Below are 23533 nucleotides of genomic sequence, written 5' to 3'. Positions count from 1 at the left end.
AAACAGCCACGCCCGAGAGCGTCACCTATAATTTTGTATAGAATCAAGTCAGTAGAACTATTTTCTAAGTTGTTCTCGGATCGCTCTTGTCCTATATCAAGGGCTGGTCTCGTACTTCCTAGCTCTCTGTTGTTTCTAGATAAATTACCTCCAATTTCGTCTGCAACTTCCCCATCAAGGACTAAAAGAACTTCCGTCGAGCGCCCCGTTGAGAATTTGTGATACAGAGAGAAGGCTGCAAAGAAAGAGTTGAAAGTGAAGGTGCGGCATCTGATTGGGCACGGAGAATAGCGGGATATTACGTGTTATAACGGGCCATACCTTGACATCCGTAAAGGAGACGCATTTTCGAGTGGATCTGCAGTCAACAATTCTGAACCGGTTGCCAACACCGTAGAAAGGGCCGATTATAGATTCTATCTGTCGTGTTTGAACTTGCTCGATGGTACACTTGCTTTCACCCAGTTCTTCATCCAAACTCGGGACCTTTCTACAACTTCCACCTTCACAGCGAATTGAGTGCCAGTCCGAATAGTACTATCACGATGGAACTCGCTATCGCACAACCAATCACGCTGAAATGCGGGCTCACTTTACCAAATCGGCTCACCAAAGCCGCCATGGCCGAAAGATTGGCTGACAAAGACGGCCTTCCAGGTGGCAAACAATGTCTCGCAACCTACAGTGAATGGGCGAAAGGAGGTTGGGGCTTGATCATCAGTGGTAAGGGTTGCTCAAACTATCACAACTCACCACGTTCTTGACCAATTGACAGGTAATGTTCACATCGATCCCGCTCATCCCGGTGCACCAGGGGACTTCACAGTGAACCGGGATGTCTCTAGAGAAAAGACTCTCGCGGCTTGGAAGACTTGGGCCAGTGCTTGTTCACTGAACGGAACTAAACCTATCGTCCAGATTAACCATCCAGGACGGCAAGCACCATTTGTCAAAAGCCTTGCTCCGAGTCCAATTCCTCTAGATCTTGGGAAGGGTCTGTTCCCATGGCTTGTCAGATCATTGGTATATGGAACTCCCAAGGAGATGACCCAAACTGACATAGATGATGTGGTGACGAGATTTGCTGAAGCAGCGAAGCTATCAGTGGAAGCGGGCTTTGCGGGAGTAGAAATCCATGCTGCACATGGATACTTGTTGGCGCAGTTCTTGTCCCCACTTTCGAATGAGCGAACAGATGACTATGGAGGCTCCCAACTAGCACGGGCCAAGATTGTTGTCGACGTCGTCAAAGCTGTCAGAAAAGCTGTACCAGCTGGAGCTTGTGTCGGCATAAAGGTCAATTCAACTGACCACACAGATTTGGGCGACTTCATCACCCAGTTGAAGGCCATCGTTTATGCGGGAGTTGACTTTGTAGAGGTCAGTGGAGGGTCCATCGAAGATCCCATGTTCAGCACTGGCCTGCACACAACAGTTAAGGCAAGTACCAAGGCTCGAGAAGCCTTCTTCATCGACTTTGCAAACGCCATCAGATCTGAGCTTCCAGACGTCCCCATCATGTTGACAGGTGGCTTTCGGACCCGGCAAGGTATGGAGGCTGCCGTGAAGGGAGGCAGTTGTGATCTGGTCGGTTTAGCTAGGCCATCGGTCATAGACCCTGCCCTTCCAAAGAAAGTTCTGGACACCAGTATACCAGAGTATGGGGCCTTGGCATATGCTAAAAGGATTGAGGCGTGGAGTTGGGCCAAGTATACTGGAATCAAGGCCGTTGGTATGGGGGCTGAAACGGTATGTCCACATCCTACAACTCTGATAACGGTGGAACTAATAAAGAGAATAGCTTTGGTATACAAATCAGATTGGGCGATTAGGCGCCGCAAATAATTGAGGTCAAGCATTCGGTTTTATGTATTTGATTTACAAGAAGTTGACGTACATCGAACCATTAATCCAAAGTGATGGACCATTCGCTGCCGCTTCGTCAGCTTGCACAGGTTGTTTTCACTACCACTTCCCTGGCCCGCTGATTAAGCAAGCCTCCTGTGGCCACACCAAGCAGCTTCACTTAAGGTTGAAAACCCAAAGTCTGTGACAGTGTCCGTCTCAGCACTCAGGCCAATTAGTTGTTGGACAGTCTTGAGCTTACCCAGACTACAGGCAATCATCAGAGGCGTTTCCCCATCCTTATTTCTAGCAAAGTCAGATCATATTCACGCAATTCGATTGAGCTGAAAATCAGGCTCTGGAACTTCTGTTTGTAATGAATTGGTTTGTTCTCTGGCCAATAACAAGATGTGTAACTCCTCCTTGCCTAATATTGAGGCCCTCCACCAACGTGAATCGCCCAGCCAACCAGTAGGAACAAAGATGACAATGCGCTCCCGAAAGAATGCATAGGGATTTATACTAGACCTGTTCCTATCTACTTTCTTCGACAACCTTTTTCAGATCTCGATTCATCCTCACATAGCCTTCCTGTAGCTCGTTCAGCTTTCCCGCCGCAGCAGCTATTGGTGCCAAGATGCCAGAAAAACGCTCCCCTTGCGTAAATCGCGTCCATCGTCCATCCTCGACAGCTTCCAGGCGACACCAGTGCTCTGTATCGAAGATAATCGGTGTCAAGATACTGCCGTTCCATCGAAGCTCTTTTTCAGGCTGTAATACTGACACAACATTGGTGTATGTCTGGTTATTCTCGATCGTGATGGTCTGCTTGCTTCCAACGGCGAGTTCAGTGTGTGGCGGTTGCACTTGAATCGAAGTGACGAAGGTATTCCATTTTGGCCAAGACTCCAAGTCCATTAACACGCTCCAGATTTGCGATGGAGGCGCTGAAATTGTAATTGATTCCTGGATTTCGCGCATTTTGATTGTAATTGAGTTGAGTAGTGTGAGATGTCAACTGTATTGGATCTGAGTGGGGGGAATACTTTGGACTACCAAGAGTCTACTATTAGCTTTATATATAATCCATACTTGATTCATTAACTGCTCGATTCTGGAGAAGTGATTACTTTGTGAAGCGGCACGGCGCATATGGATGACCGACGCGGGCTGTTTCAGCTATGACGTCAACCAGTTCGGAGTGTTATTTGTCCGCTCAGGCTATCCAGTGCCTCAAGTCTCCCCGAGAATGTCGAATCTATTGTCCCGATGCAACAACAACGACAACATGGCTTGTCCAGCAATTATCATTTAGTCTTTGCTCTCTTGGTTTGAACTTCAAATAGCAGTGCTTTATAAAATCTCATGAAGCTCCTCCGTTCTCGGCCTTTTTGGTACCAAGAAGAGAGCAAAACTAGGGTTTCTATTTTCAGTTGCTTGCTTGCAAAATTGATATAGGAACCTCACCACCACTCTGTGCTTTTAGTCTTCACCCAGAACAAGCAGTCATCTGAGAACGGTATCTGTATTCCATTATCTCAATGCCTCAACAGTTGCTATAGCAAGACATCAACTATGCGAGCCAACTTGACCCCAGCCCAGGATCGTATTTACTGCAGCGACCACGTAAAATCATCATTGAAGATGACTGCGACGCTATTCCTTCCCGACATGTCAACCTCAATGCTCTCTCCATGGATCCCATCAATCATGGTACCACTTTGGCCATCGCGTTGGAACCAGACCCGGACCCTGTTGTTAGGCTTAATCTCCTGACTGGCGCCTCTCGGGAGTTGCATAGAGCCGACGTAGATGGGAGCCCTCGAGCCATTGATGGTTCTGTACACAATGGGGGAGGCTCTGTCGGCCTGGTTATTGAAGCGAATACCGTCTTGAGGTCCACCGTCGTTAACACTGCCTCGATAGTCTGGAGTCAAGGTGTAGGTTTGGCCGGGCCTGATGGAATCGACATTAGTCGATGCCTGAACTTTGACTGAAGAGCTGGTTAGCATGTTGATTTTTGAGCTGCAACACAGATGACTTCAATACCTCCTTCCATGAAGTTGGATTGACTGGCAGCAATACCAAGGTCATCATTCCAGTTGAACTGAGCATTAGGCGCAATACCTTAATTATGATTGTCAGTGTAAGTTAAAGTAGAGGAACGCAAAGCCTTACTGCTGGTTGATGCTATGACCTTGTATCCCTCGCGCTCCACTCCAGAAGCAAAGCAGAGCTTGTAACCCTGCTGCGCGAATTGTTGTATGGCCGCGCGCCCTGGAACCTTGACTGTTAGAGAATAGTTGGTCATTTTGACAAGGGCTTGTGGTGGGGGTTGATAAGGAACAGTGATGATGAAATGTTTGTTGTTTTCTGTGGAACAAGAACCAAATCAAGGAAACAAAAACGTCTTTTATAACCTACAGCGTCCCAGAAAGCCAGCTGACCTCCTCAACAGTTTTGGGCTTTCAATGGGAGCTCAGCTGGCCACGTTAATGCAGCTTACTGTAGTTCATACCACTTCCTTAGAAACATACATAGGCGGGCGGTTGACTACAGGCAGCTTACTGTAGCTATCGAACTTTACCAACCTATGGCTGCAGTCTTTCTGAGCATATTGAGAGACGTGGCGTATACTGTTCAATAGTCTGCTCAGCATTTCACACTAGTCTTTGCCCAGACCAATCTTGGGCAGATAGTACAGCCAGCCACGATAAACCCCGCCCGCCAATTGAGGCTAGACAGTTGCAGATGTCTCTGGCAAAGCATACGGCGTTAAGGAATACTTATATATAGTCCATGCTTATGTGGTATATTATGTACTCTTTAACAGACACCTGGCTGTAACCTCATCCAGTCTTGTCCTGCACATGGCATCTATTGCCTCAACGCAATGTCAATTACACTTCTTTGTCCTGAACATAACTGCATGAAGTTGTGACTTATTCCTTGAACATCAAATTGTTGGAACTGTTGCTTTGTAATTTTCATTGAGCTCTCTCCGTTCTCGGCCTGCTTGGTTTCAAGGCGCGAGCAAAACCAGCCACAATGGGTGCTTCACCTGCCACAGTAACTCGTTCCGCGAAAGCGGAATGCTATGTGATCCATATGCAGTGTTCTGATTGGCGGCTGCTTCTTCCTCTTTCGACGATTCACTCCACTATCGATGTTCGCCTATCTTAGTGCCAGTCAGAAATCTCGGCGAGTGATATAAAGATCCCGCGGGATATTGTTGCTGATGTTGAAGAGCTGATAACATCTAATATTAATTTGAAAGTCACCAGTCTCTTTATATCAAGCTCTTGACCTTGGAAGGTCATAAGGAAATACTTGTCAAAACCGTTCTGAAATTTATCACCTCTTTTGAAACTTACACTATCGGGTAGTCTAGTCAAGTAGTTAAGTAAAGCAACAGTTCGTGCTCGATATTTATCTCAACACAGAAGACACCTAGGAACGCTGGATATTCTGACCATCATTTGCAAATGCTACTGGCTATGCCACCATGAAATATAGAGACACTGTGCTTACCTATCACCTTGCAACGTCATAATCCGGTTTAGCCGGTCTATCCGCCGTCAGCTGCAATACCCTTCCCTTCTTACATCGGCCAACCAGAATACGCGTCCTCGCGCGAACTAAGTAGTTTACAGCGGAATCATGAATTTTTAACAGCCACTATTTAAGCCGCATAGTAGCCATTCGCCCATGCCTCCGAGGTTCGGCAAGCAATAGCGCTGCCCGGCCTTGGAGTCACTAAGCAGAATTTCCAATGCCTGTCAACAGCGCCCTTCACATGATTTCACAAACATCGTCCTTGTGACTCTCCCTCCGTTCAAACATAAGATGTTTCGTGTTTCATGGTAATCAAAGGCAAACATGTCGACCGATGAATGGCTGGATCGGGTGATGCTTATAGAACAAGCTGTCGCCAAGTGCCGCGGAGATGTTGCGCACGCTCAATCAGCGCAAAATGAGGAGGAACTGCGGGCAGTTATCACCACGATGTGCCACGATATTATCGGAATAATCGGAAGACCTCAGGTTGAGAGATCATTGCAAGCATGGTCTGAAGTATACCCCGAGCAGGAGGGCGCCAGGTTGATAGAGAAGACGAGCATCTACCGCCATTTGGTCAGTGCTCAGACCCCACATACAGTATCTCTAAAGCTAATGGAATTCACAGAAGCAAAATAATACGGCTTGGGTCCCTATACCTGCGCAGGAAGACATAAGATCTGAAGCCCAAGCTGGCTCGTTGAGACCGACACCTGGAACATCATCTTCGCCTCCATCGGTACAAGAAATGGAGGTTCAGAACCGGGCGGAGAGACTTCGGGATGCTCTCTGTCTACCACCTATCCGCCGCGCCTCTGCAGACAATATCAATCTATCGCATCCGAGATACGTATCTCACTTACCACCAAGCCATCAAAGGACACCACAAGATGGTTACTATTCTCCTTTCACGACCTCTCCGACAACACGAAGTAACTGTTCAGAGTCTCCAAGGGTTCTTCCTCCAATCATATCATTTGGTGACGACATAGCCGAGTCGCCTGTCTTTCATACTCCCCAGAGTAGTCGACGAGCAAGCCAGGTATCATACCCAGCCTCAGATAGAAGTCTAGACCCCTTCCAGCCTATTCACTATGATCCAAACCCTCACGAGAAGGCAGCACCGAGTTTGAAGTCGTACCCCACTAACAACATGACAACTCATGGCGGCGTGGATCAGAATAATGGTACGTGTCGGATACCGAGTGACAAAAAGGCTGGCACTACATTCCATGAGATCCCAACGTCTTTAGCAGAGTATCTTGAGAGGATCCTTGCTGCAGGGGACATGCCGTTTACTCTGGCTGGCTTCAGAGACAGAGATAATTATTACAACTGCCCATTCTGTAGCGAGAATGGGAAGAGGAATTATAAAAGGTCAGGACCCTTTGCGGACCATTTAGTAAGACACTGGAAATCACTACAGACATAATAGCAAGACGGACATGGTTAGAGACCAGTCCCATGGTCGAAGAAGAAATAATCGACTCCACTCATAATATTGGCTATTTACATAAAACATCTACTCATAACTGTCCTCCAATCCGAAGAGGAGAAAGCTTACTCGCGCTCGCAAGTCATAATCTAAGGACGGTGAAGCAAGATCTTGCCGTTCTTGTCATACCAGATCTTCCTCGCCTTCACCTGTCGTAGGTAATCCTTACCAGACGTATGCGCATCAGCAAAGAAAAGCCACCACTGTCCTTTATACTCAACAATACTTCCATGAGTAGTCCACCCATCAACAGGATCAAGAATCTTGCCCTGGTAGGTATAAGGACCGTAGATGTTCTTGGAAGTAGCGTAGACAAGGAAGTGGGTATCACCGGTGGAGTACATGAGGTAGTACAGCTTGCCGCGCTTGTGGATCCAAGGGCCCTCGAAGAATCGTCGCTTGTTGTCCTCAGCCTGAAGAGGCTTGCCTGTCTCAGGGGCGAGAATGACGAGATCGCGGGGTGTTTCGGTGATCTTGTGCATGTCCTTGCTTAGCTTGGCGATCTGAGGGGATAGGGCATTGGTGCCGTTAGGAGCAGCCTTGTCTCCGATCCACGACTCGTTAAAGTTCTTTTTATCCTGCCAGGCTTGGAGCTGGCCGCCCCAGATACCGCCCCAGATGAGGTAGGCCTCGTTATCAGTGTCGACATAGCTAGCAGGATCGATACTGTACGTGCCAGGGATCCAGCTCTTGTCGGCCTTGAAAGGACCGCTGGGCTTGTTGGAGACAGCAACTCCAATTCTGAAGATCTCATCCTTGTCCTTGGCGGGGAAGTACAGATAATATTTGCCGTTCTTATGAGCTGCGTCAGGAGCCCACATTTGCTGCTTCGCCCAGGGAACGTCATCGACTGAGAGAGCGACGCCGTGGTCGACAACGGGATCTTTTCCATAGATGCTCTTCATGGAGTACGTATGGTAATCCCTCATGGCGTATTGAGCGCCTCCTGTGCCGTTGACAACATTCGCTTCGATGTCGTGAGATGGGTAAACCCAGAGCTTGCCCTCGAAAACATGAGCCGAGGGATCTGCGGACCAGAGGTCGGTGATCAGGGGAGGAATGTCATTAGTGTCTTGCGCAGCGCATTTGCTGGTCAGAGACAACAGTAATGCTGAAGACAGAAACTTGAGCTGCATCTTAGCGAACTGTAGAACCTAATGCTTGATTGACAAGATTGAACAAGAGCCTGATGAGTAGCAATTCTATGGATCGTGCCCATCTCTTTTATACCCAGTTTTCTCGCTACTATACCAACTGCCGTGACGATGACCTCAACTAAGTTTGTCCCCTTGATAAATCAGCCTATTCCCCCTGGAAGTACGGGGTTGCGGGGTATCTTCTTGGCACAGGATTGGCCCGCCGGATAAAACAATTTTAATAGAGTTTACTGGATGTTTTCTATATAAACTCTTTGTCATGCTGCACAGCGCCCTCAACTAAGCAGCTGGGGGCGATAAACACACTGCCAAGCGTAAGCAGATACGACGTCCATCACGGTAAGATTTGTGCCTAAATTGAATTTCTATTATCCAGAATTACCCGTGTAGTATTTTGTTGATGTTAGTGAGAAAATAGTCTGTTTGAGTTTATACTTGCCAGGGGATCGTCAGGAATATAGACTATTTCGGAATTCTGTGCATGGTTGGTGGTGTCATGGACTGGTGCGCTTAGCATTGGGCCCCGCAGAGTACCAGATTACCGGTCCATTCAGCTTACAAGCAGGACATGGCCAAGGTGCACGATGCTACCTCATTGGATCTTGCTTTCCATGTTTGCGTAATGCATCTAGAACCTCAGATACATTGGACCCTGGGAGAACGAAAAGTCAAGATCATGCTGTTTCACGGTCAAGGGCCGTTTAGGAACGTGCCGTCCTGCAAGATGCACCGACAGATCCGGCCGTACTAGCCGGTCGCTGATTGATGCCATGTGAAACATTCATCGGGTCTTAGCGTCAACGATGTTAGATGTAGTGGACCTGGGGCAAATGCTCCGAAAAACAGGCATCGTATTCGCCCTAGCAAAGAGGATCAATATCTAAGGCACAGCATGCGGCGATTGCTTTTCTTTCGGCAAAATTACAATTGCTGTAGTTACACGAACATTAATTGGGGGCCAGCGTGGATAATGGCAATATACATGAAGGCATAAGGGACGTGCTTTAGGCAGCCAACTAACATGGCGCCTGAGGTATCAACATTAGCCTGATGGGCTGATGCCTTGCAGCAAAATGAAGTACCTGTACGAAAAACAAAAGCAAAAGCAAAAGCAGAAATGTCAACATCAACATTTCAGAGTTTGAGCCGAAATCATGGCAAGAATCATATACAGAAGTCGCCACATGATGACCCGCGGCTTTAAACCAATCCAATACTATTATTGCTTTGGAGGCCCATCCAGCCCCAACTCTGCCAGCATCCCACCATATCGACCTGACCGATATAAGCGCAATGCAGAAGATGAAGCGCGAATCAAGGATTTGTATTCACACGGCTCACAGAACTGGAGTCAGGAGGATGTCCAGGCCTTCGAGGATATTGTCGGCAGAGACGACGCGAGGCAAGATGAGGCTAGAGAGCCATTGAGACTTATGATAAATTGCTACTTTGAACTCCTCAACCTTGTACCCTTACCTCCTCCTCTCCCAGCTTGTAGCTATTGGTTAGCCCACACTCGGGCCGAGAACTGCAAAAGGGAAAAGGTGAGGCCTTTTATGGTTGCATGTGATAAAGGATTGCTTGATCACGTCAAGGCTTGGACGCAAGATGGGGAACGGTTAGAAGCACTTCAGCAGATGGGACTCCAAGACGGCTTGGTCTTTGCAGCGAGAGCGAATCAGATTGAGGTGATCCGGTACCTGCTCGACGAAAGATGGACTTCTCTGAACGGTGAAGTGGTGAGGGAGGCTTGCGCTAACCTTTCCCTACCCCTCTTCGAGCTATACGTTCAGCATGGCTATCATCCCAATCAACAAATTCCTAGCCGCGATGGATATTTTGGAGTTGCCATACATCGCTGCGTTCAGGACGTGGACATCACTTGCTTTCTCCTCGAGCACGGCGCAGACCCAGACCTCGCCCCCTTCCAAACTGGGAGAACGCGGGGATGGGGCGAGAAGGCTACGCCTCCAATGGATCGCACCTCTGGACTAGCGCTAGACCTTGCCGTCGAGAAGAGTCCAATGGCTGTAGTGGAGATGCTTCTCGAACACGGCGCTCATCCGGAATACTCACGCCCACTACATGGTGCTATCAAGAGACTACATTGTTATCCGATCCCAGGAGCGCAGATAGACTGGAGGCCTTTGATGGAGATGGCCTTGAGTCACGGCGCTGACATCAACGCTGTAACCTATTCAGGTGGCACAGCACTGTCGAGAGCAGTTCACCACCAAAACTGGGAGATTGTTGAGTTTCTTGTTGAGCAGGGGGCAGATCCGTTTGTGAAAGGGCCTGCTTCTAAGGAAGATTCATTCGACTCGGCGCTGAAATTTGAGGATCAGCCTTGGCAGAGGAGCGAGGAGGTGGAGAGTTATCTACGAGGTTTGATGGGTGGATCAAAATTGGAGATTGGAGAAGTCGCAGAGGAGGCGAGGAAGAACCCACTGGTGCGCATTATCGAGAAAGTGAAGAGCAGAGACGGAACTAGGGGCAAGAGAGTGCCTAAAACGGCGGTTTATTGTCTCCGTTGATCCTGTTCACCTATAAAATATAGCCTGTCCTACGGAGATATAGTTAAATGCTGGTAACAGAGCCTCAACTGGCTAGAGAGAGGTTATTCACCTGAATAGAAAAGCCAATGAAACCGCGACTGGTTGCCAGCTTCCTCAAATAGCAGTTTCAGCCTTAGCAGACCCGCAGTTTCGGACGATCTACGTTTGTTTGATCTTAGTGTAACGCATTTTAATGGATCTAGACCCTCGGGCCGCCTCCGGGACGAAATTGGTTGGTCACATATACGCAAGGCTACAGTCAGCCAGTTAGAGAACTAGTGACAACTCCTGCAAGCTCCTAACGCATGAATGTACTCCTTTCTCACGGAGCGGAGCTTCAATCGGTGGCTTCGATAAGGATAAAGCTCAATCTCTTCCCCTGTACGACCTAATAAATAGCCCTCGCCACCTAATTTCTAAATTTCTCCTCATCCTCACTGCCCTTTTCCAGTCGTAAAAATGGCCGACGATTCATCCAAATCATCGACAGACCCCTCCGCTGCCGTCGGTCCCTTGAAAGAAGCGAACAAACTCCTCCCCGAAGAAACAGAACTCGACCAAGATGGCTTTCACAACGATCACCAAGACCACCTGGACATGCAGCGCCTGGGCAAGAAACAGCAGTTCAAACGAACGTTTTCGCTGTGGTCGTCAATTGGTTTTGTAGCTATTTACATGGCGACGTGGGAATTTGTGCTGATTTCCCTTGCGCCGGGTTTCACGAACGGTGGATATGCTGGTGTTTTCTGGTGTTTTGTTACCACGACTATTGCGTACTCTGCCGTTGTTGCGAGTTTGGCGGAGATGGCTTCTATGGCGCCTACTTCGGGTGGGCAGTATCATTGGGTTAGCGAGTTTTCACCGCCAAAGTATCAGAAGGTTCTCTCGTATGCTTCAGGCTGGATGACGACGCTGGGTTGGCTGGCTAGTTTTGCGAGTAGTTGCTACACTATCGCTTTTCAGGTGCAGGCTTGTATCAACGTTACGAAGCCTGATTTTGCATTTACAACGTGGCAGATTGCGTTGATCATGTGGGCTGTTATCATTGTTACCATCGCCTTCAACACCTGGGGTACTGCTTTCTTCCCTCAGCTCGAGACAGCGAGTTTGATTGGCCATCTTCTGGGATTTTTCGCGGTCATGATACCTCTTTGGGTTCTTTGCGACAAGAATGATGCGCACGACGTATTTTTGCAGTTTACTGACCAGAGCGGGTGGGATAACATGGGCTTTGCCTATATATCATCTCAGATCTACGTTCTCTGGTGTTGTTTCGGTTCGGACAGTATTGTCCATCTATCAGAAGAGGTCAAGAATGCCTCAATCGTTGTGCCACGTGCTATTTGGTGGTCATATGTCGGAAACATCTTCTTCGGCTTCATCATGCTCATCACCATGCTCTTCTGCATTGGTCCTCTTGATTCCATCATTGAGGCAGACTGGCCATTTATCGCCCTCTTCGATCGCACTGGATCTCAAGCTCTGAACTTGTTCTTCAATGTCATCTTGTGGCTTTTGGTCTACCTTGGCAACATCACGACTCTTGCGACCTGTGCTCGTGAGACATGGGCGTTTGCGAGAGATAAGGGTCTCCCAGGTTCTCAGTGGATTGGACACATGTGAGTAGTTTCATTTATTGATCATTCAAGTCATGTACTAACTGCACCTATAGGGACAAGAAATGGCACATGCCGTTCAACGCAGTCTACCTAATGTCCATTGGCGCCGCCCTCCTCAGTCTCATCCAGATCGGCTCCGACGTTGCCTTCACCGTTCTCGTTTCACTATCTACACTCGGAATCATGAGTACTTACCTTCTTAGTATTGGTTGCGTACTACTTAAGCGTATCCGAGGCGAGCGGCTTCCTTCGGCTCGCTGGAGTCTGGGTCGCTTTGGACTGGCCATTAATGCGTTTTCTGTGCTTTACAGCTTGTTCATTGTCATTCTCTGCTGTTTTCCACTGACCCTACCTGTTGACACAGCTTCAGCGAATTGGGCGCCTTTGATATGGGCTGGTGTTATTATCATTGCTGCCATTGCGTATGTGACACACGGAAGAAGGGCATATACACCCCCAGTGAGCTTTGTGGAGGGCTTCAAGTTGCAGGGTGTTGGTTTGCAGCAGTCCTCGTAAGAAAAGACGAACTGTTATTATAGCTAGTGTCTGGAGCTTTCACTCTCTTGAATCCAACATATCAAGTCTTCTCATCACTGCGTCTAAAAACTCCACCTTTTTTGGATTCCGCCCGCGTTCTGCCACCTCTCTTGGTGTTCTCCCGTCCTTGTTCGTTTCGCCAAGCATGTCCTTGAGTACTAACAACCCAAGAATCGTTTCGATCTTCTCTGTGACAAATTTCACTTTGTACGAAAACTCAGCTGCTACGTGTAGCAGATTATTACCATCGCGCCCTGTTGTCCTCATATCGGCTCCCAAGTCAACGAGGTGTGAAAAGACTGCTTGCTTGTGGAGCCACCAGAACAGCGCGGGTTTTCCGACATGGTCCGCCTGTTTCAGTAACTTTTGCCGGGTTTCTGGTCTCACGTTTTCCATAATGGCTTTTACGATATCAAGGCCGCCGTTAGCGGCAATAGAAAGCGCCGTTGGCACAGCCTTTGGCACAAGGATGCTCTGGGGATCGAAACCAGGTTCGTTTGCTTTTTGGATCACTCTAGCAATCCCTGCTGGTTTGCCAGATTTGGCAGCAACGTAAAACGGGGTATAACCAGATTCATCCATGGGTGGCCATGAGTCTCGATCCATTTTCTCCATGAGTCGACCAATACTCTCAACCGCACCAGCCTCGATAGACTTGAAGAGTGAAGCTGATAGAGCACTGCCCTGAAAGATATCCTCAAAGTCTTGGAATAAGTTGAGCGGAAAAGCAGTCATTAGAACAGTCTTGCCATCGTTATCTAAAATATCTTGCCTTGCCCCATGCTTTCCTAACACCTTGATTGCCTCAGTCTGCTTGGCCACGGTTGCCAGGTGTAGTGGTGTCTGTTCAGCTTGGTCCTGAACATTAATTTTTGCGTGGGCCTCAAGTAGCCAGGGCAGTATTATTGGAGGTATTGTCTTGTATAGCATTGCAGCCAGGTGAAGAGATGTTCGGCCCTCCAAGTTGGCGATTCTAACATTGCATCCTTGATCGATAACAGGTCTGACCAACTCCACGCGGCCAGGTGCCACTACGAAGTGCAAGGGTGTATTGCCCTGAAGATCCTGAGCATTGACATCAGGCTTGTTAAGTAGGAGAGCGTTTACTCTGTGCTCGTCTCTGATTACATAGTACCGCCTGTTCTCAAAAGATATACCTGATAAGGCAAGTATGCAAACATAGTGTAGCGGAGTTCTATAGTCGACATTTCTAGAATTCAGGTCTACTAAATTCTTGAGTAGGTGTGAAAACGTTTCCAGGGGCATAAAGATGGATGAGTAAAGATCATTCAAGATACGCAACGGGTATAGTTTGATCTCTCTGACTGCTTTGACCGATTTGGCTGTGCATTTCATGTAAGTGCGCAGTGGCCTTGAGGGAATTGTATATCCATATTTCAGTTCTAGTTCTTCTCCACTGATTGTGGGGTGGTCGATAAAGATGGTTTCCATCACATGGTGGGGTTCACTTCTATCAAAAATATCCCCAGGGCGTTGAGCTCTCTTATAAATGGTCCTTGTAGCGAGCGAAGAAAGTACCCCAAGGTCGTAACGAATTTCCCCAAGGTTCTGGCTGGCATGGTCGTATAGACCTCTTAGCTTCTGGTGAAGATAAAATAATGCCAAGAGGCTTTCGGAAGTTAGCTCCCCTTGGTTAGTAAAAGAGGTTCTAGGGTCGACTTACGGTGCCAAATCCGAGACAAGATTATTGCTGAAGTCATCTCCATCTTCTAAAAGGCCTGCGGCGGTAGCTTGGCTAGACAGGCTGAAGAAGATCGCAGATACGAATGAAAAGACTGTGTATGCATTTAACCCCATTCTCACCCACTCACGTCGGCTCAAGCTGTCGACAACAATCAAGATTCTGATAAAGTCTAAGATAATATCGTTGGAAGTGCTCTGCAGTGGGTTGAAGTGAGAATTAAAGGGTGGATTTACAGAGAGGGCAAAGATGGAAAAACAAAACCAAACGCAAAAATGAAATCGGTCTGGAAAAATGCTGAAAAAATCATATCTCACTTGCAGGACCAACAATTAGGCGCTAGACAACTGCAGACATCCTTGACAATCCACGTCGGCATTCGTAATTGGTCTAGAACCATAACTAATGCGACAGGCTGCATTTCAGCCTTCAATATGGATATGTTCTTCCAGCCTAGGCCTAGCAATAAAGAGAAATGATCTGTGACGATATACCAATAGGAGTCAGTCGAGCTTGCCAATCTTTTGCTGGACGCCAATGTGGATTTCATCCTTTCAAGTTCTCGTCGAGTTTCCGTAAACAAGATTGTCCTCGAGGAAAAGACATGGTCAGTACACTCGTATGATGATACAAATCAGTTATGGCTGGCGGGGAAGCACTGTGAATTGGAAAAAAGAGTAAAGGGTAAAGGGTCAAAGCACCTCTTGTCTACGAGATGTTAGCTTATCTTATATTCTTCAACGGTTTTTGTCTTATCCTATCGAATTCTCTGGCGCCACTTTCAAAAGTGCTAGACTTTTGGTACCTACTTATCGCCTATCTCGACGAGCTAAAAGAGAAGGCAACAAATTTCGCGCCAGTGTTGCTAGGTCCTAGTTAGAACATGGCGCCCTAGGAACAAGAGAACGTAACGCATAAGCGCCTTGGCTCTTAGGTTCAGGCCGTTTCATAGTCTACTTAAATGTCTATAAGACCTTCTCTTTATATCAATCGGCCAGCTCATCATTTGGTCTTTCTATCCTTCCCATAGCTGGTTACAGTAAACGGCAAGATTTCTTAATCTGTTTCTACCAACGTTGCCGCCCAGACATCCATGGTCCGCACCTTTTTACCATCGAGTCCTTCAACAGCTCTTACAACCGCCTCTCTCCCACTCCTAAGCACAACCTTCATCTTACTGTCCGCAACATATTGCTCAATATCATCAAGGAAACTCTTGCTTTTCACATCCCCAACTTCCCAGCCACCATCTTGCAGTCCCTCATGCGGCACAATTTCCGTCTCTCGTTCAACTTTCCAGCCTGAATCTCCTACGATATTCTTGATGTCAATTGGGCTTAGCAGACATCGAATGTTCGCTTCGCTGTCCGGCCTTTGGGCCTCAAGTGTAGCTCGCGTCAAAGCAGCAAGAACGTGAGGGATGGCCGCTGGCTCGGATGCCTTCATGGCGTACTCAGCGATGCAGATTCTGTTCACCCTTCCCTTCAACGCTTTGAGCATGCGTGCGAGGGTTTCAGGTGCATCGAGATACCATAAGCAGTGCACAAAGACCGCATAATCCCATTTCTTGTCCCCCGTCTCTTTTAGAAAGTCTTCGAGCTGGGTCTGCCAAAACTTTACACTACCGCGTAAAGGGCCTTTGGTGATATGCTCTTGTGCTTGGCCGAGGGTGTATGGTGCACCGTAATCAAGAGGTGCGGGGTCGATGGCGTCAACGTGGCCATCTTCCCCAATGACATGTCCCAAGACAACAGTGCATGTTCCCTGGCCGCATCCAATCTCGAGAATATTAGAAGAAGCAGGAATATGAAAGAAGTTGAGGAGCTCAAGCCGGTGAGTTGTTTGATCAATCTCAATTTGCAGGGACTCTGGCGTTGACAGGGAGTGAGACGCTATTGAGGGAGCGATTGACAATGGCAAGGCCTGCCATGTCGCTTGAGAGTGTGTCGGGGCTGTCATATCGATGAGCATCTGCTAACAACAAATTTTTGACGCAAGTTTTGGGTAGATGATTATTCAAGGGATTCGACCTTCGCAACGTCAAGCGGTACAAGCTTACACTATTTATAAGCGACCAACGATCTTACCTGTGACTCATTCGTTATCCCAGATCTCAAGCTCCTTCCTATACGGGTAATCATCATCCTGTTCTTACAACACGAATTCAAGTTACCAACAGACCGTCTCGGTGGAAGCATAGTTGGGCAACAGCAAGAGTTATTAGTGGCGTACAAGCTACCTACGTCCTACGCTCACAATACGATGTTAGATCCTGCTGCTTATGCCATGTCCTTACATGCCTTTCAACGTTTGCTCTCCGTGCCGTGCCATCGCACGACATTTGATACGTACATCCCGGGAAGCTACAATACCATCGAATGGAGCCATGCTGTTCGTTGTCATGACGGGTACGATCCTTCCTCAGTGCAAAGCTTGCGTTGCACCCAGTCTTGGTGCATTTGTATGGTCTTGTGTGGGTCTTGAGATGAGCACTGTTTGCATTTGTTAGTCTCGATACTCTCCAAGGTAGCTGGGACTGAGAACTCACGTATACGGCTTTTTGGTAGCAAAAACAGCTGGACACTCGGGACATTTGTGAGCGCCTGTAGTAGGTACGCCACCCTGACTGTTGTCATCTTCTGGAGAGTAGCGACTCTCAATACCATGTTCTAGCCGTGAATCCTCCTCAACTTGTGCGCTCTGTCCAGCAGGCTGAGTAGTAGTACTTGAACACCCCCAATCATAGGGAGGCAAAGGCCCAACATTTCCGGATTGAGTCTAGCTAGGGTCAATAAACTGGGGAGCTCGATGTTCGTGATAGTGTTGGAGAAATGACCTCTCTAGTTCCGGTGGCCCTGACTGGTCTTGACTAGAAATAAAAGACCCCTACCTGGGATAGGGACTTGATGGTGTTCTAACCTGCTGAAGAGAGATAACAGATGAAGAAAGAATGCAACGGCTTAGAGGTTACAAAAGACTGTCGACAGGTGGTGAAGGAAGTTGTTGCAATGAGTGACTGCGGAAGCACCACCAGGGTCAACCGTGAAGAAGGAAGAGGGATGTCCAAGTATTCGCACATTAAAAGAATTTTATGTAGTCAATTACACTTTAAACGACTGCCGACAATCAGACGTGGCGGATTAATGTAGTTTGACCGACTAGCCAAACCCTCTGGCTAGGCCTCAGAATCTGCATGATGATGATAGTCGCATGTGGCTAGTCAGTCCTTTCAGCTATAAGAACTACAAGTGCCGCAACCACAACAAGTTCTTTGAGGTGAACATCTACCAGAAGGACCCTGTCAACAAACACCACTGGCGCGTTGATGTCGCTAGACCAGCTGGTTCAATCGACCTCTGAGCTGATTCCGGTGAGGGGCTCTCATTCGTGTAACCCTCGCCACCCAAAGAGTTTCATCTCTAGGGGGCCATCGTTTGACTAACACGTACTACCGCCCTCAATGATGATGTGATACGAGCGCCTAAGATGGTGGTAAAGCTGGGAGTATTGGCCTGCGGGGCCAGGTTGTATGTTACACATTTTTGGCTAAGGCATTTTTGTAATCTAGCAGAACAAATCAACTGTGACAGGATATGGAATGTACGTCGATGCGAACTGCTTGCCTTTGTGGTTCCCTAATAGCGTCGCTAATGTCTGCTTCGCCACATAGGCCTGTCACAGCATTTGCCTTGTATCTCTGAAGCGCAAAGAGTGCAACACTAAGAGTGCCTAGCCTAGGCATATTCTATTTGTTTGTGATCATGATACTAGTGCCTGTACTAAGAGGCGTCTTTTTCAGCACAGACTATTGTCAAATGTATGAAGGCTCGCCAGCATCTGCCCCTTTTTTGGAGCATCTTGGAGTGACGCCTCGCCAGCTTCAGATGAGATCTGAGTACCGAAGACCTTTTACGAGCTTCATTCTATTATCGTCTTTTCGAATAGAATCTTATAAACATCACTCGAACCCACGCCCGCTCCTTGGAAAGTCAAGAGCCCTTCCAGGCCCAACTGCTCAATGCGGGTAATTCAGTCCATTGTACAACCCGCACCCTGTCTTGTCGCTCAAGATGCGATGAAATAACTATTGGAGTCGGACATGCTCTTTACAAGTCCATTCAGGACATCAAGCCCATTATGATAACGGGAGACTACGGCTTTATAGTCTATAGATAGATTCTGTTTCACATGCAAGGGTTACAGCTCGGTCACATCTCATTTTTAGTCGAGACCTGTGGCCTTATAACCTCTACACAGAACTTAGTGCTTCATATCTACTTAAAGACAAGATAATGGTTAATTCAATCTCAATGTACTGTATTTTTTCCTCTCGATAAAAGCTAGTGTAATATGCCTGAGAAGACGCTTATATCAGGAGTGAAGACAAAGCGCAACGAAACGGAATTCTTTAGGCGATGCGATATAATGAATGTCGGTAACGTACATACCTGAACTTAAGTTTTGAAATCATGGAGGAGGTGACATTTTACTCACCCTTGCCATTGTAGACTTCACGATCCAACCTAGCAAAGGCTTGAATGGTCTCAGACTCAAGAACTGACTTGTTCCAAGTCCTGAGGAGAGGTTCCTATGTCTCTTGTAGCGATAGACTCCGATATACCACCATACTCCAACTGTGAAGGCTGTAAAGCCTGCAGCTAGGACCACGTAGATTCAGAAGGATTGAGATACAGATATAGAGCCATCGTCGGCTTTCCACTCAAAAAATCCCATTAAGATACTCTACACTATATGTCAGTCTGTTATCAAGTGCTTTGAGCCATAACTTACTGCAAAGAATGTTCCAGGGAGGAATATCATGGTGACTAGTGCGATGGATCGCATATGACGTGAGTCCTGACTTGTCGCCAATGCTATCTCCACATTTGTTTCTCCTTGAGCCTTGACACTATGAGCAAAGCTTTTGGAGCAGAGTGAAAAAGGGGATAATTTACCCATTGTGTCGTCATGATCATTCCTTCGTAGCCCGTAGTGCACTCTCGGATCTTCTCGTTATATTCCTTCATAATTTCTCGTAGTCTCCATCGCATTTTAACGCCCGTCCGTCTCATATAAGTCTTCATTAGTCGAACTGATGATACCTCCTGATACTTGTAAACCTGAAGCTCCGTAGAAACAACGTCCGCATGATGGCCGACCTCCTGGTTCTGCTGACCATGTACTAGAGAGATCTCGTCGATTGAGTCATACCAGTCTGTGTCAATGTTCGACGGACTCGTGTCGCGAAATATTGTTCGGTTGAGGTAATCCACATGCTCGTAAAAGACTTCCAAGCAGGTACTCCAGCTCAGAAGTTGATTTCGGAGATACTGCATGTCTAACCAGGCTAATCTCCTTGCTTTTTTGCGAGAAACCTTTTCTGTCTCCGTTATATGTTGCAGGAACTCGGGATCCTCGTCCAGCTCCAGGATCCGCCCTTCGAGCTCGTCAAGAGTGTTGTTCACTATTGGCAGGTGGCGCTTTCTCTCAATTTCGATAAGCATGCTGGGAACCAGCAGTGGATGGTAAATCTCGTAAGTGGCTGTTCCAAGCCGTGTCAATATCTCTGCTTCGACTGGCAACGTGCAACCAAGCATAACTGCAAATGTTAGGTTACAATGCGGGAAATATGTCGATGATACCGCGAGATCACCTTGCCAAGCATTCGAAGTGCGGGCGTTGTATACTTTAACAGCATGAGAAGTGATTTATATCCAGTAATCGACAGAAACGAACCTTGTGCGGGTAGGCAAGTACCATTTTGCCTGCCCATGTCGAGCTTGACTGCCGAGAACTGTGAAACCTCTGCTTGGCTTACAACCCGATTGATCGAGTCGTGTATATAGAACTTCATTGCGATATCCTTGAAGGACTGCTCTGAGAATGGCAATTCCCTGACATCGAGGATGCCTGAAGTTCTGTGACGCGGGGTTTTGAATGCGTGGCTATTGAGAGAGGTTGCTCTCTTGATAGCCTTGATCCAATCATTTGCCTCGATACCCTCCACCGGATCGATCTTGGGCTCGCCGCTTTTCCTTGCTAGACTAATAAAATCATCAGTTTCATGGTGTCATAGTTGAGAGATGAGCATACATCAGAACAAGGCCAGCGTCTGATCCATCAAGCTTTGGATGCTGCTAAGGAAATAAGTTAGTCTCAGTAAACTTAAGACGTAAATAGTAACACCAACCTTATCGAACCATTTATTCCAATCACTACCATTACTCATTGTCCATACCAAAGGCTTCTGGAATACTGTTAGTAAGCTGCATCTGATTCCCTTACGGAATGCAAACCCTTGTGTCTGAAAACACTCGTACCACGCTGGTTGGTCTCTCATGATAGTTAAATACTCTGCTAGTTTCATTTTCGCAGCATGTCGCATTGTCATTTGCCCGGTTCATATCTTTCCGAGGTTGCAAAATCAAGATGATGTTTTTATCAAAAGACGTGAGGTGGCCTAGCAAACAAGTCTTTGACGGAGGAAATTGCCGCTTATTATCTTTCCTGATGGGGCTGTGTTTGGAATTCCATTCGGATTTTAGACTTTCTTGTCCTAGGGGAGACAAACCCTTGTTCATGGCTGTGTTGAGACATCACTATGTTGATCAACAGTGCAACGTGTGACAGGCCGTTGAAAAGCGTCGCATAAGTGATTAGGCGAATAGTGTGTAACAGGTCATTTTCCACATAAGAGCAATATTAGAAATGGATGTGCGGCTCACTCTGTGCTCGTAGAATTAACATCCTGAGAAGTATCTTCGAAGAGAAATCGTCTCCAGAAGGCTATAAGAATCTACAAAAGGGCCAAGAATATTCGACTACTGCCTAGACTATGACTATTAGTAAACTATTTATAAGTGTTGTTAGGTACTGGATCACTTATGCCTATCCTATCTGCTCGGAGCGGGTTGATTGTGCACAGCGCCGAAGACCGGACTTGCTTAGTAAAGGTGCCAATGGCAAAATACATATACCAGCGATGGACATGTGAGTAAATGCTATAAGAGAATACTTAGTCTGGGAAGTATAAGCAATTATGGTAAGTTGCTTTAGGATATCCTGGAATTAAACTTCTACGCACGTTGGTAAGTGCGTCTATTCATAAGTGCGCTGCGGTGATATCAGCCATTTTACAAAGGCAAGATTGGACAGGCAACAGCTGCCTGTCAGGATTCACAACACAGTCTGGCTTGCAGAGGTCGGTTGCAACCCCTTACTAAATACTATGAATACAGCCAGAGAAGTCCCCAGGGTAAAGAATTTGAAATCTGCAGCGTGTAACTGCTCAAGTAGAAGTTGAGCTAAAGTATTAGTCGTCAAATACTCATAGTTGTGGCCAAACCATCATAGGCTATCCATCGTCACGGCTTCCTCCATTCTATTCTTTTCATCCTTTTCGTGTCAGATAAGAATCACAACCAGCTTAGGGTTCACTGACCTCGGTAAGGCGTCTTGGAAGCTTACAATGAAATTTCCCCCGATTCCACTATATATGTAATCAATACCCTTGTACCTCTTGAACATAAGTTGGGAGTATCGTACCTCTACCGTTACACTTCGTTCAGCGAAGATGGTGGTTAAAAACGTCTCTAGGGCGTTTTGCTCTGTTGAGGTCGCACGGGCAATTTCAATTGCCATTATAGTAGGAGGGTAGTAATTTGTGATTGTAACGGAAAAGGTCAGCTGTTTGTAATGACGGAGGTTATTCTGATCGAAATTTGAAACAGAAGGCTGCACTGGACCTTGATGTAAATACCTTGGCCGTCGCTGAACCCTTCTGCCAGTGATACTGGACCCTTCTGCCAGTGATGCTAGACTCTTCTGCCAGTGACGCCATAGTCTTATATTGAGCTCTCGGCGAAGGGATAAGGTTTTCGCACTGCTCGTATGACAGGAATGCTGCGGTAATGTTCGGCATTTTGCAAAGACAGGATTTAACGACCAACAACTGCCCATCAGGATTGAGAACAACGCGGTCTATCCTCCAACAGGACCTAATTTACCCATGGTGTGCGTGCTTCAAAGGCCGTAAGACCTCAGAGGGAAGAATATTTTGATTCATCTCAATAGAGAATCAATAGACCATATTTTATCTTAACAGTGGACAATCCTTTAAAGGAACGCCAGCTACCCATATAAAGGCACTTGCAAACCGTATTGTCGATCTCTCGAAACGCCATCACTCATATCAACAGCTATTGACAAGTGTAAGTAACGAACCTGAGATTACCATTTTCCAGCCAATTGAAGCTGGCAGATCAAACACAACATCAACCTTTATCGTATAAAGTTTGCAATCAAGAACCTTCACAACACGGGCTATGGCAATGAGTCGAAATTCCATGAGGTGTGGAAGATGCTCGAGCGTTTCAACAGACTCACGCATCCCCACCTAGTGACCCTCCTGTGTGCATTTCGCTGCGCAGAAGAACGGAGTTTCATTTTCCCAAGCGCGATTTATAATCTCAGCGAGTAATTGGAAAATATTGAATCCCCCAAACACAAAGAGGCAACATTCTGGATATCTAATTAACTGGTAAGGCTGATTGGTACACTCTAATCCATCCACAACCCAAAGCATCCAGGACAAGGAGCAAGCAGTGACTACGGCAGACACCAGGACATCAATTTCAATAAGATTATCTGTTTTGAGAGATCAGGGAGTAAAGATGAAATAGTTCTGGTCATCTCTGACTTTAGCTTATCGACTTTTAACAGCGAAGAGTCGCTCTAACATTCTCAACCAAAAGGTGCCACCAGCTCCGGGATACCGCCCTACTGAGTGCGATATCGAAGGCGGGACTGTATCAAGAGACTTTGATATTTGGACACTGGGGTGCTTGTTTGTGGAGCTAATACCCTGGTTCCTGGGAAGACCCCAGTATGTCGAACAGTTTGACCAGGCAAGAAACACGATGTTTATCAACAGTGCAGATAATAACACTTTTTTCACCTTTAAGAGAAAACCTAATAAAGAGAGTTATGCAGTTCAGGTAGAGCCGGAGGATATCGAGGTAAATTAATTTTGAAAGAATGTATCAAGCTTTGTTTGTGCTCAATAG

General features: G+C 47.0%; 10 protein-coding genes across 10 annotated transcripts; 4 read left to right on the top strand and 6 right to left on the bottom strand.

The window, feature by feature from the left end:
* Positions 1-620: 620 nt before the first annotated feature.
* On the top strand, positions 621-1849 carry FOIG_09780 (uncharacterized protein; the record flags this gene model as incomplete). The annotated part of the gene is made up of 3 exons (XM_031210066.1): positions 621-723; positions 776-1749; positions 1802-1849. 3 exons carry the CDS (start codon positions 621-623, stop codon positions 1847-1849), a joined length of 1125 nt encoding a protein of 374 aa, XP_031060317.1.
* A 352-nt stretch (positions 1850-2201) lies between these two features.
* Positions 2202-2945, bottom strand: FOIG_09779 (uncharacterized protein). The gene has a single exon (XM_031210065.1). The coding sequence runs from the start codon at positions 2824-2826 to the stop codon at positions 2380-2382; it is 447 nt and encodes a 148-aa protein (XP_031060316.1). The 5' UTR covers positions 2827-2945; the 3' UTR covers positions 2202-2379.
* A 510-nt stretch (positions 2946-3455) lies between these two features.
* FOIG_09778 (uncharacterized protein) lies at positions 3456-4156 on the bottom strand (the record flags this gene model as incomplete). The annotated part of the gene is made up of 3 exons (XM_031210064.1): positions 3456-3838; positions 3895-3972; positions 4024-4156. The coding sequence occupies 3 exons, from the start codon at positions 4154-4156 to the stop codon at positions 3456-3458; spliced, it is 594 nt and encodes a 197-aa protein (XP_031060315.1).
* Positions 4157-5571: 1415 nt separating this feature from the next.
* FOIG_09777 (uncharacterized protein) lies at positions 5572-6944 on the top strand. Its single transcript, XM_031210063.1, has 2 exons — positions 5572-5979; positions 6032-6944. Exons 1-2 carry the CDS (start codon positions 5725-5727, stop codon positions 6833-6835), a joined length of 1059 nt encoding a protein of 352 aa, XP_031060314.1. The 5' UTR covers positions 5572-5724; the 3' UTR covers positions 6836-6944.
* Positions 6945-6987: 43 nt separating this feature from the next.
* On the bottom strand, positions 6988-8034 carry FOIG_09776 (alpha-N-arabinofuranosidase; the record flags this gene model as incomplete). The annotated part of the gene is made up of 1 exon (XM_031210062.1): positions 6988-8034. One exon carries the CDS (start codon positions 8032-8034, stop codon positions 6988-6990), a length of 1047 nt encoding a protein of 348 aa, XP_031060313.1.
* A 1119-nt stretch (positions 8035-9153) lies between these two features.
* On the top strand, positions 9154-10705 carry FOIG_09775 (uncharacterized protein). Its single transcript, XM_031210061.1, has one exon. The coding sequence runs from the start codon at positions 9210-9212 to the stop codon at positions 10587-10589; it is 1380 nt and encodes a 459-aa protein (XP_031060312.1). The 5' UTR covers positions 9154-9209; the 3' UTR covers positions 10590-10705.
* Positions 10706-11028: 323 nt separating this feature from the next.
* On the top strand, positions 11029-12796 carry FOIG_09774 (uncharacterized protein). Its single transcript, XM_031210060.1, has 2 exons — positions 11029-12229; positions 12283-12796. Exons 1-2 carry the CDS (start codon positions 11070-11072, stop codon positions 12743-12745), a joined length of 1623 nt encoding a protein of 540 aa, XP_031060311.1. The 5' UTR covers positions 11029-11069; the 3' UTR covers positions 12746-12796.
* Positions 12785-13974, bottom strand: FOIG_09773 (uncharacterized protein; the record flags this gene model as incomplete). Its single annotated transcript, XM_031210059.1, has 2 exons — positions 12785-13874; positions 13946-13974. The coding sequence occupies 2 exons, from the start codon at positions 13972-13974 to the stop codon at positions 12785-12787; spliced, it is 1119 nt and encodes a 372-aa protein (XP_031060310.1).
* Positions 13975-15310: 1336 nt separating this feature from the next.
* On the bottom strand, positions 15311-16507 carry FOIG_09772 (uncharacterized protein). Its single transcript, XM_031210058.1, has one exon. The coding sequence runs from the start codon at positions 16437-16439 to the stop codon at positions 15525-15527; it is 915 nt and encodes a 304-aa protein (XP_031060309.1). The 5' UTR covers positions 16440-16507; the 3' UTR covers positions 15311-15524.
* A 2447-nt stretch (positions 16508-18954) lies between these two features.
* Positions 18955-20065, bottom strand: FOIG_09771 (uncharacterized protein; the record flags this gene model as incomplete). The annotated part of the gene is made up of 3 exons (XM_031210057.1): positions 18955-19056; positions 19260-19370; positions 19424-20065. The coding sequence occupies 3 exons, from the start codon at positions 20063-20065 to the stop codon at positions 18955-18957; spliced, it is 855 nt and encodes a 284-aa protein (XP_031060308.1).
* Positions 20066-23533: the final 3468 nt, after the last annotated feature.

Source organism: Fusarium odoratissimum (assembly GCF_000260195.1).
Source record: "Fusarium odoratissimum NRRL 54006 unplaced genomic scaffold supercont1.16, whole genome shotgun sequence".
Taxonomy (NCBI): Eukaryota; Fungi; Ascomycota; class Sordariomycetes; order Hypocreales; family Nectriaceae; genus Fusarium; species Fusarium odoratissimum.
The sequence above is the reverse complement of the archived record's forward strand: the minus strand, read 5'-3'. Positions and strand labels throughout refer to the sequence as shown.